We start from the raw sequence: 17852 nt of genomic DNA, 5'->3' as shown, positions 1-17852 counted from the left end.
GTGTTGTTATGTTATCGGGACAAGGAGTGCTCGCGTTAAGAAATTGGGCTAGTTGAGTGGAATATGCTGTGGCTATCAGTTGCGTTTGCAGCCTATCGATGTCCAACTTCCGCGTTGTGTCTGTTCGTGCTTTATTTGCAACGTTTAGACGGGTACGTACCTTTGCTGCAACAAGATAGTGGTCCGAATCAATGTTTGCGCCTTGGAACGATCGTACATCCAACACGCTGGATGAATGTCTTCCATCTATCACAACATGATCAATTTGATTACTTGTTCTTTGATCTGGGGACAGCCAGGTGCCCTTATGAATATCGAGATGCTTAAATCTGGTACTGCTAACTACCATGTTTTTTGCAGCTGCAAAGTCTATCAGCCTCATACCATTGTCAGATGTTTCACTGTGGAGACTGAATTTCCCGACTGTTGGGCCAAAGATATTCTCCTTTCCAATTTTGGCATTAAAATCGCCTAGAATGATTTTAATGTCATGGGCAGGGCAACGGTCATATGTTTCTTCTAAGCGCTCGTAAAATATATCTTTGGTCTATTCGTCCTTTTCTTCAGTGGGAGCATGAGCGCAAATAAAGCTGATGTTGAAGAATTTAGCTTTTATTCGAATTGCAGCAAGTCTTTCACTTACTGGGGTGAAGCTGGATACCAGATGTTTTAGTCTCCGACTAACTACGAATCCGCAACCAAACTCATGCTTTACGTCATGGCAGCTATAATACAGTGCGTCACCTTTAGGTGTTGTTGTGACGCCTTTCCCAATCCATCGTATTTCCTGTATGGCAGTAATATCGGCCTTGTACTTTTCAAGTACGTCTGCCAATGCGAAGACTGCACCTTCTCTATAAAGAGAGCGAACATTCCAGGTGCAGATTCGCAGATCATGGTCCTTAAAACGTTTGCGGGGTTCGTCAACTTTAGAGGGGTTTGTTTTTCTTTTCTTTCGTTTTTTCATAGTAGGCTGTTTTTTTCTAGGGGAGGGTTACTAACCCGACGCCCAAACCCAAGTTTTTAACGTTCTTATGGGTGAACGCGCGGCACATGTTAGCTCACTACCTTTAACGGGTGTTAAAGCAGTTCCCCAGGTGACACCACGTGGAGGTCAGTGTCCACTTGAGATGGAAGAGGGACCAAGATAAATCCTGGGCTTTGCCATGTTAAAACCGGTCAGGACCGTTCCTTGGTATCTTCCATCCCCTACGTCAATATACAAACATAATAACAAACACTGTTACAACAACAACATCACAAACCATACGACCAGCATGTAACAACGATCCGCATGATACGCTGTACCTGTTCAATTGCCCAGTCAAACCGGCTCACCTAACACCGGTCTTTTCGTGGACGAAGTATAGCATACTGGTAGGATCAATGAACGGAAACAAACAAAACGATTCCCGTACCAATCACACAAAGCCACAAACGTCTTCTCTGAATCGTTTCATTCTCACAACCAAAACAAAACCACAAACTTTTCAATGTAAAAAGATAAATACTGTACGATTGCTGAAATGTACTTCGGCTATGCTTTGCCGAGTTGTTTCATTCACCACCCAAACAAAAAGAATGATTTGCAAACGTTTGCTGTGCGTTATAGTCAATGACACACTCAGGCACACATGTGATATAAGTTAGCATCAGCATACCACAGTGAATTTTATCAACCACCAAACGTTTTTGATTTATTAACATTTGAATAGTACTATTCCGTTTTCTATCAGGACTTGTGGAGTTGAGTACTTTTCGCTTTTCGTTACGTTGGCACTCACGAATGTAAACAAAACGAAACTACAGCGAGCTCGGCCAACGTGGGTTATGTTTCGTTTTGTATTGTTCCTATTGAAAATACGAAACGATTGGAAATGTTATTTAAAATATTTTTACGTACGCTGGGTAGGATACAGTCCTTACGCAATTCTGCGAAAGAGTTCTCTCGAGAATTTTCATTCCGTTAGGTTTAGTGGATCCTCAAGGAGAACTTCTCTGGTACTGAAACATTTATCCTTACTTGAGATAGATTGCTGTTTCGTAGAACAGTTGTAGAAACTTCCCTTCGCCATTATTAGTCATAGGGCATTGCAAATTTCAATAATACGTTCCATTGAGGCTAGGGTGTAGCAGAGCATAAAAATCTTATCAGACCACACGCATAATAAAATAACACTTAAAAGGTTATCTGCAGAGCCGAAAGAGTGAATACCCACCAAGTAAAACAAAGAAATTAAATCGTGGTGACCACCCAAATCGTCACATCCATCGCACACCCGTTGCCGCAGTTAATGTGTCTGATATATACACGTTATAGCAAGCCGACTCACTCTGCTGATAAAAGTTTCTGTAACTGAGAGTGACATTTTTTAAACAAACAACAATTTGTTGTTATATGATGTCGTACTACTCGTATGTGTTTTGTTTTTGCATTTTAAATTGATCAATTAATAAACCAACCGGCGAGCACGAAAGAGGAACAAATCCGCCAAGCGAACGCTCGCTCACTCATTCATGAAAATAAAAATAATAATGATATGTACAAGTAATACAAGTTATAATCATAATAAATATGCGACGACAACGATCGGTGGCTAGCTGGCTGGCATCGGTTCATTGAGAACCCTGGGAATTGCTTTAGAATTTTGCGATCAGTTAACTTAAAGACGTGTTACAATAAAGACGCGCCGTAATGAAAGTAACGAGAAATTTCATTGTTTTTCTATTTGCGTTTTTGGCGAATTCTTATTGGGCCTCGGCCAATGAGGAACCGGCATCATGGTCCTTTTCTTTGGGAAACATAAAATTATTTGATATACCAACATTTCCAAGTGTAAATTTTGATGAAGGCAAAGCAAAGATCCAACGGCATGTCCATAGTTCGGTAAAATCATTACTCGGTGGTGATGTTACCATTGACCCGGATATTATTGAAGATTCGATATTGAAAACGGTTGGTTGAAACGTTTTGATAAGTGTATTGTGTGAGATGTGTCTGAACTAGTCGAATTGTGTGTCCTAATTGAGTGTTTTTGTTGTTTACATATAGCCCGATCTGATCCGAAAATATGGCTATCCTTCTGAGGTGCACCATGCTATTACCGATGATGGTTATATTTTGGAATTACATCGGATTGCCAATCATGGTGCCGTGCCAGTACTGCTGACTCATGGCCTTTTGGATAGCTCGGCCACATGGGTTATGATGGGTCCCAATAAAGGTTTAGGTAAGTACAACATTGTGGCAATATTGTGAGATAAGAATGAGCGAAATACGCAATGGAAGTGGAAGAAAAGAAACGTCAAAGTATTAATAATCGGTTAGAGATCTCATCATTCGTAGAAACCATTTTCATTTCATTTATTAAATGATGTGTGGGAAGTTTTGCACAGTTTCTGGTAATCCAACACAGATAAAGACAGCATCCATCATGTAGATTTTTTTGTGAGATAGTGGTAATGAACAGATGTAATATTTCTTATTTAATTCTTTGTGGGACAGAAAAGTATTCTTTCATAAAAATCCATTTTTTAAAAGACCACGAGTTGTGTTGGTCCCTCAAAAAATATATTTTAAAATCCAAGAACTGTGCTGGTCCCTCAAAAAAAAAAATCTTTAGAAAACCTTTCTTTTAATACCCACGAGGTGCGTTGGTCACAAATCTTTACAAATCCACGAGGTGTGATGGCCCTTCAAAAATATTCTTTAAAAATCCACGAGTTTTATTGGTCCCTCTAAACAAATCTTTACAAATCCACGAGTTTTATTGGTCCCTCTAAACAAATCTTTAAAAATCCACGAGTTTTATTGGTCCCTCTAAAAAAATCTTTAAAAATCCACGAGGTGTGATGGTCCTTCAAAAAATATTCTTTAAAAATCCACGAGGTGTGATGGTTCTTCAAAAAATATTCTTTAAAAATCCACGAGCTGTGTTGGTCCCTCAAAAAATATTCTTTAAAAATCCACGAGCTGTGTTGGTCCCTCAAAAAATATTCTTTAAAAATCCACGAGGTGTGATGGTCCTTCAAAAAATATTCCTTAAAAATCCACGAGGTGTGATGGTCCTTCAAAAAATATTCTTTAAAAATCCACGAGGTGTGATGGTTCTTCAAAAAATATTCTTTAAAAATCCACGAGCTGTGTTGGTCCCTCAAAAAATATTCTTTAAAAATCCACGAGCTGTGTTGGTCCCTCAAAAAATATTCTTTAAAAATCCACGAGCTGTGTTGGTCCCTCAAAAAATATTCTTTAAAAATCCACGAGCTGTGTTGGTCCCTCAAAAAATATTCTTTAAAAATCCACGAGCTGTGTTGGTCCCTCAAAAAATATTCTTTAAAAATCCACGAGGTGTGATGGTTCTTCAAAAAATATTCTTTAAAAATCCACGAGCTGTGTTGGTCCCTCAAAAAATATTCTTTAAAAATCCACGAGGTGTGATGGTTCTTCAAAAAATATTCTTTAAAAATCCACGAGCTGTGTTGGTCCCTCAAAAAATATTCTTTAAAAATCCACGAGGTGTGATGGTTCTTCAAAAAATATTCTTTAAAAATCCACGAGCTGTGTTGGTCCCTCAAAAAATATTCTTTAAAAATCCACGAGCTGTGTTGGTCCCTCAAAAAATATTCTTTAAAAATCCACGAGCTGTGTTGGTCCCTCAAAAAATATTCTTTAAAAATCCACGAGGTGTGATGGTTCTTCAAAAAATATTCTTTAAAAATCCACGAGCTGTGTTGGTCCCTCAAAAAATATTCTTTAAAAATCCACGAGCTGTGTTGGTCCCTCAAAAAATATTCTTTAAAAATCCACGAGCTGTGTTGGTCCCTCAAAAAATATTCTTTAAAAATCCACGAGCTGTGTTGGTCCCTCAAAAAATATTCTTTAAAAATCCACGAGCTGTGTTGGTCCCTCAAAAAATATTCTTTAAAAATCCACGAGCTGTGTTGGTCCCTCAAAAAATATTCTTTAAAAATCCACGAGCTGTGTTGGTCCCTCAAAAAATATTCTTTAAAAATCCACGAGCTGTGTTGGTCCCTCAAAAAATATTCTTTAAAAATCCACGAGCTGTGTTGGTCCCTCAAAAAATATTCTTTAAAAATCCACGAGCTGTGTTGGTCCCTCAAAAAATATTCTTTAAAAATCCACGAGCTGTGTTGGTCCCTCAAAAAATATTCTTTAAAAATCCACGAGCTGTGTTGGTCCCTCAAAAAATATTCTTTAAAAATCCACGAGCTGTGTTGGTCCCTCAAAAAATATTCTTTAAAAATCCACGAGCTGTGTTGGTCCCTCAAAAAATATTCTTTAAAAATCCACGAGCTGTGTTGGTCCCTCAAAAAATATTCTTTAAAAATCCACGAGCTGTGTTGGTCCCTCAAAAAATATTCTTTAAAAATCCACGAGCTGTGTTGGTGCCTCAAAAAATATTCTTTAAAAATCCACGAGCTGTGTTGGTCCCTCAAAAAATATTCTTTAAAAATCCGCGAGCTGTGTTGTCCCTCAAAAAATATTCTTTAAAAATCCACGAGGTGTGTTGTCCCTCAAAAAATATTCTTTAAAAATCCACGAGGTGTGTTGTCCCTCAAAAAATATTCTTTAAAAATCCACGAGGTGTGATGGTCCTTCAAAAAATATTCTTTAAAAATCCACGAGGTGTGATGGTCCCTCAAAAAATATTCTTTAAAAATCCACGAGGTGTGATGGTCCTTCAAAAAATATTCTTTAAAAATCCACGAGGTGTGATGGTCCCTCAAAAAATATTCTTTAAAAATCCACGAGGTGTGATGGTCCTTCAAAAAATAATCTTTAAAAATCCACGAGGTGTGTTGTCCCTCAAAAAATATTCTTTAAAAATCCACGAGGTGTGTTGGTCCCTCAAAAAATATTCTTTAAAAATCCACGAGGTGTGTTGGTCCCTCAAAAAATATTCTTTAAAAATCCACGAGGTGTGTTGTCCCTCAAAAAATATTCTTTAAAAATCCACGAGGTGTGTTGTCCCTCAAAAAATATTCTTTAAAAATCCACAAGGTGTGTTGTCCCTCAAAAAATATTCTTTAAAAATCCACGAGGTGTGTTGTCCCTCAAAAAATATTCTTTAAAAATCCACGAGGTGTGTTGTCCCTCAAAAAATATTCTTTAAAAATCCACGAGGTGTGTTGTCCCTCAAAAAATATTCTTTAAAAATCCACGAGGTGTGTTGTCCCTCAAAAAATATTCTTTAAAAATCCACGAGGTGTGATGGTCCTTCAAAAAATATTCTTTAAAAATCCACGAGCTGTGTTGGTCCCTCAAAAAATATTCTTTAAAAATCCACGAGCTGTGTTGGTCCCTCAAAAAATATTCTTTAAAAATCCACGAGCTGTGTTGGTCCCTCAAAAAATATTCTTTAAAAATCCACGAGCTGTGTTGGTCCCTCAAAAAATATTCTTTAAAAATCCACGAGCTGTGTTGGTCCCTCAAAAAATATTGTTTAAAAATCCACGAGCTGTGTTGGTCCCTCAAAAAATATTCTTTAAAAATCCACGAGCTGTGTTGGTCCCTCAAAAAATATTCTTTAAAAATCCACGAGCTGTGTTGGTCCCTCAAAAAATATTCTTTAAAAATCCACGAGCTGTGTTGGTCCCTCAAAAAATATTCTTTAAAAATCCACGAGCTGTGTTGGTCCCTCAAAAAATATTCTTTAAAAATCCACGAGCTGTGTTGGTCCCTCAAAAAATATTCTTTAAAAATCCACGAGCTGTGTTGGTCCCTCAAAAAATATTCTTTAAAAATCCACGAGCTGTGTTGGTCCCTCAAAAAATATTCTTTAAAAATCCACGAGCTGTGTTGGTCCCTCAAAAAATATTCTTTAAAAATCCACGAGCTGTGTTGGTCCCTCAAAAAATATTCTTTAAAAATCCACGAGCTGTGTTGGTCCCTCAAAAAATATTCTTTAAAAATCCACGAGCTGTGTTGGTCCCTCAAAAAATATTCTTTAAAAATCCACGAGCTGTGTTGGTCCCTCAAAAAATATTCTTTAAAAATCCACGAGCTGTGTTGGTCCCTCAAAAAATATTCTTTAAAAATCCACGAGCTGTGTTGGTCCCTCAAAAAATATTCTTTAAAAATCCACGAGCTGTGTTGGTCCCTCAAAAAATATTCTTTAAAAATCCACGAGCTGTGTTGGTCCCTCAAAAAATATTCTTTAAAAATCCACGAGCTGTGTTGGTCCCTCAAAAAATATTCTTTAAAAATCCACGAGCTGTGTTGGTCCCTCAAAAAATATTCTTTAAAAATCCACGAGCTGTGTTGGTCCCTCAAAAAATATTCTTTAAAAATCCACGAGCTGTGTTGGTCCCTCAAAAAATATTCTTTAAAAATCCACGAGCTGTGTTGGTCCCTCAAAAAATATTCTTTAAAAATCCACGAGCTGTGTTGGTCCCTCAAAAAATATTCTTTAAAAATCCACGAGCTGTGTTGGTCCCTCAAAAAATATTCTTTAAAAATCCACGAGCTGTGTTGGTCCCTCAAAAAATATTCTTTAAAAATCCACGAGCTGTGTTGGTCCCTCAAAAAATATTCTTTAAAAATCCACGAGCTGTGTTGGTCCCTCAAAAAATATTCTTTAAAAATCCACGAGCTGTGTTGGTCCCTCAAAAAATATTCTTTAAAAATCCACGAGCTGTGTTGGTCCCTCAAAAAATATTCTTTAAAAATCCACGAGCTGTGTTGGTCCCTCAAAAAATATTCTTTAAAAATCCACGAGCTGTGTTGGTCCCTCAAAAAATATTCTTTAAAAATCCACGAGCTGTGTTGGTCCCTCAAAAAATATTCTTTAAAAATCCACGAGCTGTGTTGGTGCCTCAAAAAATATTCTTTAAAAATCCACGAGCTGTGTTGGTCCCTCAAAAAATATTCTTTTAAAAATCCACGAGCTGTGTTGGTCCATAAAAAAATATTCTTTTAAAAATCCACGAGCTGTGTTGGTCCATAAAAAAATATTCTTTTAAAAATCCACGAGCTGTATTGGTCCATAAAAAAATATTCTTTTAAAAATCCACGAGCTGTGTTGGTCCATAAAAAAATATTCTTTTAAAAATCCACGAGCTGTGTTGGTCCATAAAAAAATATTCTTTTAAAAATCCACGAGCTCTGTTGGTCCATAAAAAAATATTCTTTTAAAAATCCACGAGCTGTGTTGGTCCATAAAAAAATATTCTTTTAAAAATCCACGAGCTGCGTTGGTCCCTCAAAAAATATTCTTTAAAAATCCACGAGCTGTGTTGGTCCCTCAAAAAATATTCTTTAAAAATCCACGAGCTGTGTTGGTCCCTCAAAAAATATTCTTTAAAAATCCACGAGCTGTGTTGGTCCCTCAAAAAATATTCTTTAAAAATCCACGAGCTGTGTTGGCCCCTCAAAAAATATTCTTTAAAAATCCACGAGCTGTGTTGGTCCCTCAAAAAATATTCTTTAAAAATCCACGAGCTGTGTTGGTCCCTCAAAAAATATTCTTTAAAAATCCACGAGCTGTGTTGGTCCCTCAAAAAATATTCTTTAAAAATCCACGAGCTGTGTTGGTCCCTCAAAAAATATTCTTTAAAAATCCACGAGCTGTGTTGGCCCCTCAAAAAATATTCTTTAAAAATCCACGAGCTGTGTTGGGCCCTCAAAAAATATTCTTTAAAAATCCACGAGCTGTGTTGGTCCCTCAAAAAATGTTCTTTAAAAATCCACGAGCTGTGTTGGTCCCTCAAAAAATATTCTTTAAAAATCCACGAGCTGTGTTGGTCCCTCAAAAAATATTCTTTAAAAATCCACGAGCTGTGTTGGTGATAGGCCCTCAAAAATTATTCTTTAAATATCCACGAGGGCCTTCCTTTTTCCCTTTGTGTTTCTCTAATTTAGGTTGTCTGGTACTTATGGTATTGAAATTGGCTTTACGTATTGCATAATATATTATTGTAAATTGAATCTCTAAAACAAATCTCCAGAATGACTTAGCAATTTTTCAAATCATTGTGAATTTTTAAAATGTTTTCTTTGTGTTATTGCAACTGCACTTAATGATTTAAGTTTGATATGACGTTGCACACTTCATTCATTTGATACACTACCCAGCAAACCAAATTATCAGAGTTAATACAGAATTCGTTCAGAAATTTCTGATTTCGAATGCACATTAAGATCTAAAAGTTCTATAGATGACAAGCTGTCTGGCAGAAAGGTCAACAGAATACCAATATTTTATTAGACTAACAGGCGGGTGCCACCATGTTGCAATCGTAGGCACGTCCGCCTGCACTCCGTATGCCGGGTTCGATTCCCAGAACAGCCAAGCAAATATCACACTTTTCAACAGTGGCAAAATATCCCTCAGCGTAATTTAGGCGATATTTCCTGAGTATTCTAGCCATGTAAAAGTTGTCTATAAGTGGTGGCGTAACCCAGCTAACAATTTTTCCAAGGGTTCTGATTTCTGATTTTTTCCGAGATTTTCTGAAAATCTAAATTTTTTTTCGAATTTTCCAAGAAGTTACTTCCGAATTCGTCGCGAAACTCAAATATTTTTTTAGAATTTCCTTTCCATGCAACTTTCGTACCAAATTCAGCATCAGAATCGAAAATTTGTTCAGAGATTCTGTGCGAATTCGAAACGAATTCGGAAAAAAATGTTAGCTGGAAAGACACACCGTTGGGGCTCGGCTATAAAAAGTAGTTCCCATATCATTGAGTCAATATGAATCGGCATGCTCTCATTCATATGTGAGAAGTCTCCCTTGTCCCTTCGGGGAAGTTATGGGAACATATGTATGCATGTGAACCAATGAAGGTAAAAAAATAAAACGATTCCCGTACCAATCACACAAAGCCACAAACTTTTCAGCTTCTCTGAATAGTTTCGTTCTCAAAACCAAACAAAACCTCAATTTTTTCAATGCAAAAAGATGAAAACCGTACATTTGCTGAAATGTACTTCGGCTATGCTTTACCGAGTTGTTTCATTCACCACCGAAACAGAAGGAATTTTTGGGAAACATTTACTGTGCGAAATGATCAATGGCACACTCAGTCACACATACATTTCATTGCTTAACAACCCTGTAAGCAATCGACACACAACAATTTGAGCAAACACTGTTGTTACCAGGGTTTCGGAGTCGGAGTCGGAGTCTACGAGTCGGAGTCGAGCAATTTTGCTGGAGTCGGAGTCGGAGTCTGAGTCGGAAAAAATAACTCGACTCCGACTCCGGGCAAAATTTTTTCCAAGTTATAGAAACATAAGATTAAATTTGGAACAAGTACATTTTTTCAAATTATTATTTATTTTAAAAGGAAATTATAAGAAAGCATATATGCAAACTGTATTTTATGCTAATTCAAAGGACAACTCACAGGATATTTACTATCCTCTGAAGTGTAGTATATACATCCCTATTTTGTTGATCCAAATGATTCCTTACATTTTTGCAAACAAAAACAATGTTCTATGACAATGAAATTAAGATTGGACCTTTAACCTCTTTCATCAGAAGTCTTACTGGTCTTCCCACAAAGGGGTATTAGTATTCTCATCCTGTTTTTTATGAGAAATCATCCTTGTCGCCTATTAAAGACATTGTGGTCTCTATGTATTTCGGTAAATTTCGCATAATCTATTAACTATATATATGAAATTCAGATTATATTCGTTGTTTGTCAACGACAGATTTATCCCGCCATAACTCAGAAGTCTGAAAAACGGCAAAATCTTTCTTCTAGGATTCTTTATGTACCCAATGAGGGCATTAGATGTAGACATTCAAATAACCGGATCTGTCCGCCAGGAACAGACATAGTTCATGTGTATCCGAGTTTTCTACAGAATCAATAGCATATACGAAATTCAACGAAATACATAACCATCGAGTTTTCATGAGAAAAGATCGGGTAAAAGTGATAAAGGACAATGGAAACATGACAATATCGATTTCTTGTCTTAGTGGACCGTCACTACATAAAATTTTCCTAGCAACATTTTTGTAGAATATTTTCATGCTAATTTTTTCGTGTGCTAATTGCCTACGTGATAGGTTGTTTACATAATATATCTCAAATATTTTAATAAATTTATCCACTCCACAGCACTCACTATGTGAGCGCTGAATTTTAGTATAAATAGCATAGCATAGAATATGTGATCAAATTTTTAAGTCGATCGGAACAATATTGCCATAGTATAAGCGTTGGATGGGAACAATTTATTTTATTTTGTATGCGGCAAATAAACTGTATTTTTTTCGGCCACCAAAGTATATGACAATTGGCTTATCAGTTTTCGAGATAGAGTTGGTTGGGACCCCAAAATGCTTTAATAAAAACAGGGTTTTGTAGACGGTCTCAATACTTCATAATATTTTTCGCTTTCAGATAAAGAAAAAAATCACGCAAAAAGTTACGTAGTTTTCTCGGAAAAAATCATTAAAAATGGCTTTATTGAGCTTTACAACTAGGGGTCTCCTTTTAAGGCTAAGCGCACTAAAATGTTGGGTTACATCCAGTTTGAATTGCTTATAATTTTTTTTGTAGTCCTTATGATTTGTATTGCCCCTTCATTTTCACATATTTTGAAAGCTTAAAGATTTTCTCACTCGGAAGAATTCCGTCCAGAATATACTCGTGCAAAAAAGGAAAAACGACAAAAACGTTCATTTTTCAGATGCATTATTGACCATTAAGTTCGATTTCTAACGAGAAATTAATTAAAAATCTTCGCCTAAAAGGCACAATTTTCAAAAAAAAAAACTTTCTAAATTTGCTATTTTCAATGTAAGAGTCGGCAAAAATAATATTTATATGTTCGAATGTATTCGAACGAATGCCCTTTCTAATGAATATGTAAGGAAAAACTAACATATTAGCCCTTATAGGCCAAAATGTAGGAAAAAGTTAAAAATCTGTGAACATTTTATTCATTTTTAGTGGTATAGGATTTCAGTATCGGAGTCGACCCGGAGTCGGAGTCGGAGCCGGAGTCGTGAAAAAAACTCGACTCCGAGACCCTGGTTGTTACCCAGCAAAAATAATCCTCCCAAAATAATGAGTTTTATAAGGGATTTTTGGCAGCCGTAACTACTTACAAATCCCTCTACTAACTCATTATTTTAACAATGGCATGTCGCTCTGAATTACTAGTTATTCTATGATCAACTACAATAACTAGTTATTCTATTCCCACTGGAAGTAGAAAAATAAGCTATAAGCTAATTTTTTTTTCAATTTTTGGAACAGTTGAGGTGGAATTTGTTTTTAATTTCAGCACACTTTATATATTTTTTTATTTTATGTTTTTATTTAGCTCCCTGCTGGATTTGATCTTGCAAACTTCTGATTTGTAGCCAAACACACTACACACTAGGCCACGCTTAGGCGCTTGCATGTGCACCGCCAACTGTTTTTTGTTTTTTGAACAAAGAGTACTCGGTCGGCGGTGAGCGTTGAACACACAATCCTCTGATTTGTAGTCGGACACACACGCTCTGTGCCACCGTACTCATAACTTAGTAAGGGGTAATATAAGTAGTTATTTTTGTATACATCACTTTGTAATGGGTTACATAATGACAAACGGATCCGAATTTTTGCTGGGTAGTGCATGGTTTTTCAATTAATGAGTGGAGAGAGAAGCTCTCTTTGCTTGGTCGCGAATAAAGGGCTGCGGAATGTTGTTTTTCAACCACCAAATGAATCATTCATTGTGACCCCCACCTGTAAAGCCCAAAAAGCCCATTTTTCATGATTTAACCAAACTTTTTTGATAGATTTCTTTTTCATCTAAAAGAGCTCATCTTAATCTAGTGTCTGATTGTTAAAAATATTATGTGGTTTTGTGGAAAATGGCCGTCAACGAAATCCCTTTTTTATACCCTCCACAATATGGAGGGTATAATTAAATTTGTCATTCCGTTTGTAACACATCGAAATATTCGTCGGAGACCATATAAAGTATATATATTATTGATCAGCATAAAATTCTATGTCGATTTGACCATGTCCGTCTGTCCGTCCGTCCGTCTGTCTGTCTGTTGAAATCAAGATACAGCTCGCAATTTTTAAGATAGAGAGTCAAAATTTGGTACAGAAGTTTTTATTACTTGCAGGATGGTTGGTACTGATATAGCCCCCATAGAACGGTACCTCCTGATTTTCGGTATTTTTAAGGTCTTAGCTTCATTATCCTACCAAAATGGATGAAATTTGGTACGTAGTCTTCTTTAGGGGTATAAAACTTTCCCCCAGAATTTTGTCGGTATCGGTCCACACCTTCATATAGCCCCCATAGAACGGTACCTCCCGATTTTCGGTATTTTTAAGGTTTTAGCTTCATTATCCTACCAAAATGGCTGAAATTTGGTACGTAGTCTTCTTTAGGGGTATAAAACTTTCCCCCAGAATTTTGTCGGTATCAGTCCACAACTTCATATAGCCCCCATAGAGCGGTACCTCCCGATTTTCGGTATTTTGAACGTTGTGGCCTCAATATTCCACCGAAATGGCTGAAATTTGGTATTTAGACTTCGTTGGGCGTACTCAAAGTTCCCCTTTAAATTTGTCGGTATAGGTCCACCCCTTCATATAGCCCCCATGGAAAAGTACCTCCCGATTTTTCGTATTTTGAAGGTTGTGTCTTTAATATTCCACCAAAATGGCTGAAATTTGGTATTTATTCTTCAATGTGATATAAAACTGTTCGCCAGAAATATGTCTGTACAGGTCCACGCTTTCATATTGCCCCATTTCTGACTAAAATTCGTCGGTATAGGTCAACGTTTCGATATAGCCCCCATAGAACGGTACCTCCGCATTTTCATAATACCGAAGATTGTGACGTCAATATCCAACCGAAATGGCTGAAATTCGTTATTTCGTCTTCCAAGAGTTATAAAATATTCCAGAAAAGTATTATCAGTATAGGTCCACGTCTCCTATATCCCCATAGAAGCTTGCTTTTTGATTTTCGGTATTTTTTAGTTTTAGCCACATTCTCTTACCGAAATATAGGAAATTTGGTATTTTGTCTTCTTTGAGTCTAAAAACTTTCCGTCAGAAAATTGTCGGTATAGATCGACGTTTTGAAATAGCTCCCATAAAATGGTGCCTCACATTGTTTTACCGAAATTGCTGAAATTTAGTATTAAGTCTTCTTCATACATGATAGGAAACTAATTATTCCATTTTACTTCAATACAACTTGTGGTGGAGGGTATAACAAGTTCAGCCCGGCCGAACTTAACTCCGTTCTTACTTGTTGTAAAAGCGTTTTGCTTTGCCAACTCTTGTTCGGGTACTTCCCACACAAAACTTCGGAAAAGTGCAGTTTAGGACCTGCTCTCGAATCGCTTTGATTTTTGCTGTAGCAACTTGTATTCACTGTCCCTTATACGACGGTACAAGTTTCATCAGGGGCAAGTCCATACTTCCTCAGAAAATAGCCCGAAATGTGTAAAAAAAAACCCATGACACCTTGTTTAGTGGTTGGAGCGCAAGATAACTCTCGAAAAAACCCATGACACCTTGTTTAGTGGTTGGAGCGCAAGATAACTCTCGAACGAATTTGCCGATTCGGTCCAAAATTTGGCCTTCATAATATTTTATCTAAATTTAGTTTAAGTTCGAAGATAAGCCATATTGGTCCACTCCTTCTGGTACCTCCCCCACAAAAGTTCAAAAATATACGGAAAAATTGTGCGCACTTTTGGTGGGAGTTATCTATTTGGTCCATAATTTACACATCCTAATATTTTTACCACATATAGAGTAGGTTCGAATATTGCCTATATTTGTCCTCCCACACAAAATTTAGGATAAGTTCACTTTAAGACCTGCTCTCGAATCACTTTGACTTTTGTTAAAGCAACATTCGTTCGCTGCCACAATTACGACGGTAAAAGCTTTTTCAGGAGCTAGTCCATACTTCTAGAGAAAACAGCCCGAAAGGTGTAAAATGCCCCTATGGCACCATATGTAGTGCCTGGAGATAACGATAACTCTCGAACTGATCATTTAGTTTCAGTTCTAAGATGGGCAATACCGGGCACAGCTTCCTGTCTGTAAAAACTGTCACTGAAATGATATCTCTTTTGTCAAAGTTAATTTAACTTCTAAAATGGACCATATCGGCCCTCTCCTTAGGGTACCCCCACACAAAAGTTTTACATTTGTATCTAAGTGCAGTTTAGGGTCTGTTCGAAGATCCTTTTTCCACTTCCATAATGGACCAAGTCCGTCCATTCCTATATGTACCTCCTCCGCAACACTTTTGAACTTTAATCCTAATCCACATTTTTGTCGGCAAGTTTAAATGTCCACCAAGGGCCACAAAATTCTGAAAAGACCCTAAATCTATTCGATCTGTCTGTGGACGAACGTTTAAATTCACATAGGCTGAGGGTATATCTCTGTCGATCTCTGCCGACTGATACTTTTTTACTTGTTAGTTTCTAAATTCCATACAAAACACAAATTTTTCCCTTCCAAAGCTCATATCTCAGGCAGTATCGTTCCGATCGAAAATTTTACTACTTATTTAAGTGGACAAAAATAACTACTTATTTCGCGCGACATGTCTTTGTAAAAATAATGGGTTAGTATGGGTATTTGTAATGAGCATGTTTGCTGGGATACGTCTTTGTTTGATCTCGAACAACTATACCCCATTATAACAAAATAAGGTTTAGCTTAAATTTAACCTCATGATCCTCTCTGAACGCATTAGCTCTGATTAATCGTAAAACAAAAACAAAAAGAAAAAACTATAACACTCCCGATTGACGTATTTTCGCCCATTTATTTTCACAATAATCAGCAAAATCATCTTCAGCAACAACACCAAGTACTAATGAAAATATTTTGCTTCCTCAGCTTATCTCCTCTATGAAAAAGGTTACGACGTATGGATGACAAATGTACGCGGCAACACATATTCTCGGAATCACACCAAATACACCACGAAACATGCGGCATTTTGGGATTTTACTTTTCATGAAATGGGCAAATATGATTTGCCGGCCAGTATTAATTATATTTTGGATTTGACTTCGGAGGCGCAATTGCATTATATTGGTCATTCGCAGGGTACCATGACATATTTTATTATGTGCAGTGAAAGGCCCGATATGTGTGACAAGGTGTTGCTAATGCAAGCCTTGGCTCCGGTGGCCTTCATAAAACATGCCAAGAGTCCGGTGGTGGATTTTATGGCCTTCTTCCAGGAGCCATTGGCGGTAAGTGAAACAGAAAACATTATTCCTTGAACTTTAATTAATATTCTCCACTTATTTATTCCGTAGATGCTACTCAAGCTAATTGGTGCCCATGAATTTTTACCCAGCAATGAATTCATTACCCTTTTTAATCAAATAGTCTGCGACGAGGACAGCTTTACCGAAGAAATTTGTTCGAATGTCATGTTCTTGGTGGCCGGCTTTGATAAACAACAAATGAACGAAACCATGTTACCGGTTATATTGGGCCATGAACCAGCCGGTGCTGCCACCAAACAAATGCAACATTATGGCCAGCTAAAACGTAGTGGACATTTCCGCCAATACGATTACGGTTGGATACGTAATCATTGGCGTTATGGCAGCATTAATCCACCTGATTATAAATTGCAGAACGTCCGCTCAAAGGTGGCTTTACACTATTCCCTAAACGATTGGTTATCCACGACAAAGGATGTGGAAAAGCTACGCCAACAGTTACCCAATGTTGTGGGCAAATTTTTAGTCAGTGATCCGAAATTTAATCATTTAGATTTTGTTTGGGGCATTGATGCTCGTGATTTGCTGTATAACAAAGTTCTTACGCTCATGGATATGACGGAGCGGGGTGATTTTGATGATATGTAGAGTTAAGTTTCAAAAACAAACAAACGAAAAATGTGGTATTTTTATTTTTTCTTAGTTTTAGGAATTGTTTGTAATTTTATTATTACTTGTTTATATTTAAGTTATAAGTTAATTTAGATGCTATTAGTTTTGCTAAGAAATATTTAACCAAACCAAAATATACATATGATACTTATTTATATTACATTTCCGAAAATTATTGTGCATTGGAAACTTATTTACAGTTTGATACAAATTCGAAACTTACAGGACAAAGTTCGGAAAATAAAATCTTTATAAATAAAAAGAAGTGAGCAAAGGCTAGGGTGACGTAGGGGATGAATGATACCAAGCAACGGTCCTGACCGGTTTTAACATGGCAAAGCCTAGGATTTATCTTGGTCCCTCTTTCATCTCAGGTGGACACTGACCTCCCCGTGGTGTAACCTGGGGAACTGCCTTTAACACCCGTTAAAGGTAGTGAGCTAACATGTGCCGCGCGTTCACCAATAAGAACGTTAAAAACTTGGGTTTGGGAGTCGGGATAGTAACCCTCCTCTAGAAAAAACAGCCTACTATGAAAAAACGAAAGAAAAGAAAAACAAACCCCTCTAAAGTTGACGAACCCCGCAAACGTTTTAAGGACCATGATCTGCGAATCTGCACCTGGAATGTTCGCACTCTTTATAGAGAAGGTGCAGTCTTCGCATTGGCAGACGTACTTGAAAAGTACAAGGCCGATATTACTGCCATACAGGAAATACGATGGATTGGGAAAGGCGTCACAACAACACCTAAAGGTGACGCACTGTACTATAGCTGCCATGACGTAAAGCATGAGTTTGGTTGCGGATTGGTAGTTAGTCGGAGACTAAAACATCTGGTATCCAGCTTCACCCCAGTGAATGAAAGACTTGCTGCAATTCGAATAAAAGCAAAATTCTTCAACATCAGCTTTATTTGCGCTCTTGCTCCCACTAAAGAAAAGGACGAACAGACAAAAGATA

At 37.1% G+C, this 17852-nt stretch overlaps 2 protein-coding genes across 2 annotated transcripts; both read left to right on the top strand.

Annotated features, from left to right (window-relative positions):
- Positions 1 to 2559: 2559 nt before the first annotated feature.
- On the top strand, positions 2560 to 17044 carry LOC141395160 (lipase 3-like). Its single transcript, XM_073970648.1, has 4 exons — positions 2560 to 2956; positions 3053 to 3230; positions 15878 to 16239; positions 16306 to 17044. Exons 1-4 carry the CDS (start codon positions 2696 to 2698, stop codon positions 16864 to 16866), a joined length of 1362 nt encoding a protein of 453 aa, XP_073826749.1. The 5' UTR covers positions 2560 to 2695; the 3' UTR covers positions 16867 to 17044.
- LOC141395158 (uncharacterized) lies at positions 4059 to 8485 on the top strand. Its single transcript, XM_073970647.1, has 2 exons — positions 4059 to 5692; positions 5819 to 8485. The coding sequence occupies exon 2, from the start codon at positions 6236 to 6238 to the stop codon at positions 7898 to 7900; it is 1665 nt and encodes a 554-aa protein (XP_073826748.1). The 5' UTR covers positions 4059 to 5692; positions 5819 to 6235; the 3' UTR covers positions 7901 to 8485.
- Positions 17045 to 17852: the final 808 nt, after the last annotated feature.

The sequence above is a fragment of the Musca autumnalis genome, unplaced genomic scaffold (assembly GCF_047663935.1).
Source record: "Musca autumnalis isolate F117 unplaced genomic scaffold, ASM4766393v1 scaffold_2, whole genome shotgun sequence".
Classification (NCBI taxonomy): Eukaryota; Metazoa; Arthropoda; class Insecta; order Diptera; family Muscidae; genus Musca; species Musca autumnalis.
Note: the sequence above shows the minus strand (reverse complement) of the source record. Positions and strands in the feature narration are given on the sequence as shown.

Excerpts from the sequence above, each read along its gene's own strand:
- LOC141395160 (XM_073970648.1), top strand. The coding sequence starts at position 2,696 with ATGAAAGTAACGAGAAATTTCATTGTTTTTCTATTTGCGTTTTTGGCG. Across the intron at positions 2,957-3,052 it reads AAGATTCGATATTGAAAACG|CCCGATCTGATCCGAAAATA; the intron begins GTTGGTTGAAAC and ends GTTTACATATAG. Across the intron at positions 16,240-16,305 it reads TCTTCCAGGAGCCATTGGCG|ATGCTACTCAAGCTAATTGG; the intron begins GTAAGTGAAACA and ends TTTATTCCGTAG.
- LOC141395158 (XM_073970647.1), top strand. The coding sequence starts at position 6,236 with ATGGTCCTTCAAAAAATATTCTTTAAAAATCCACGAGCTGTGTTGGTC.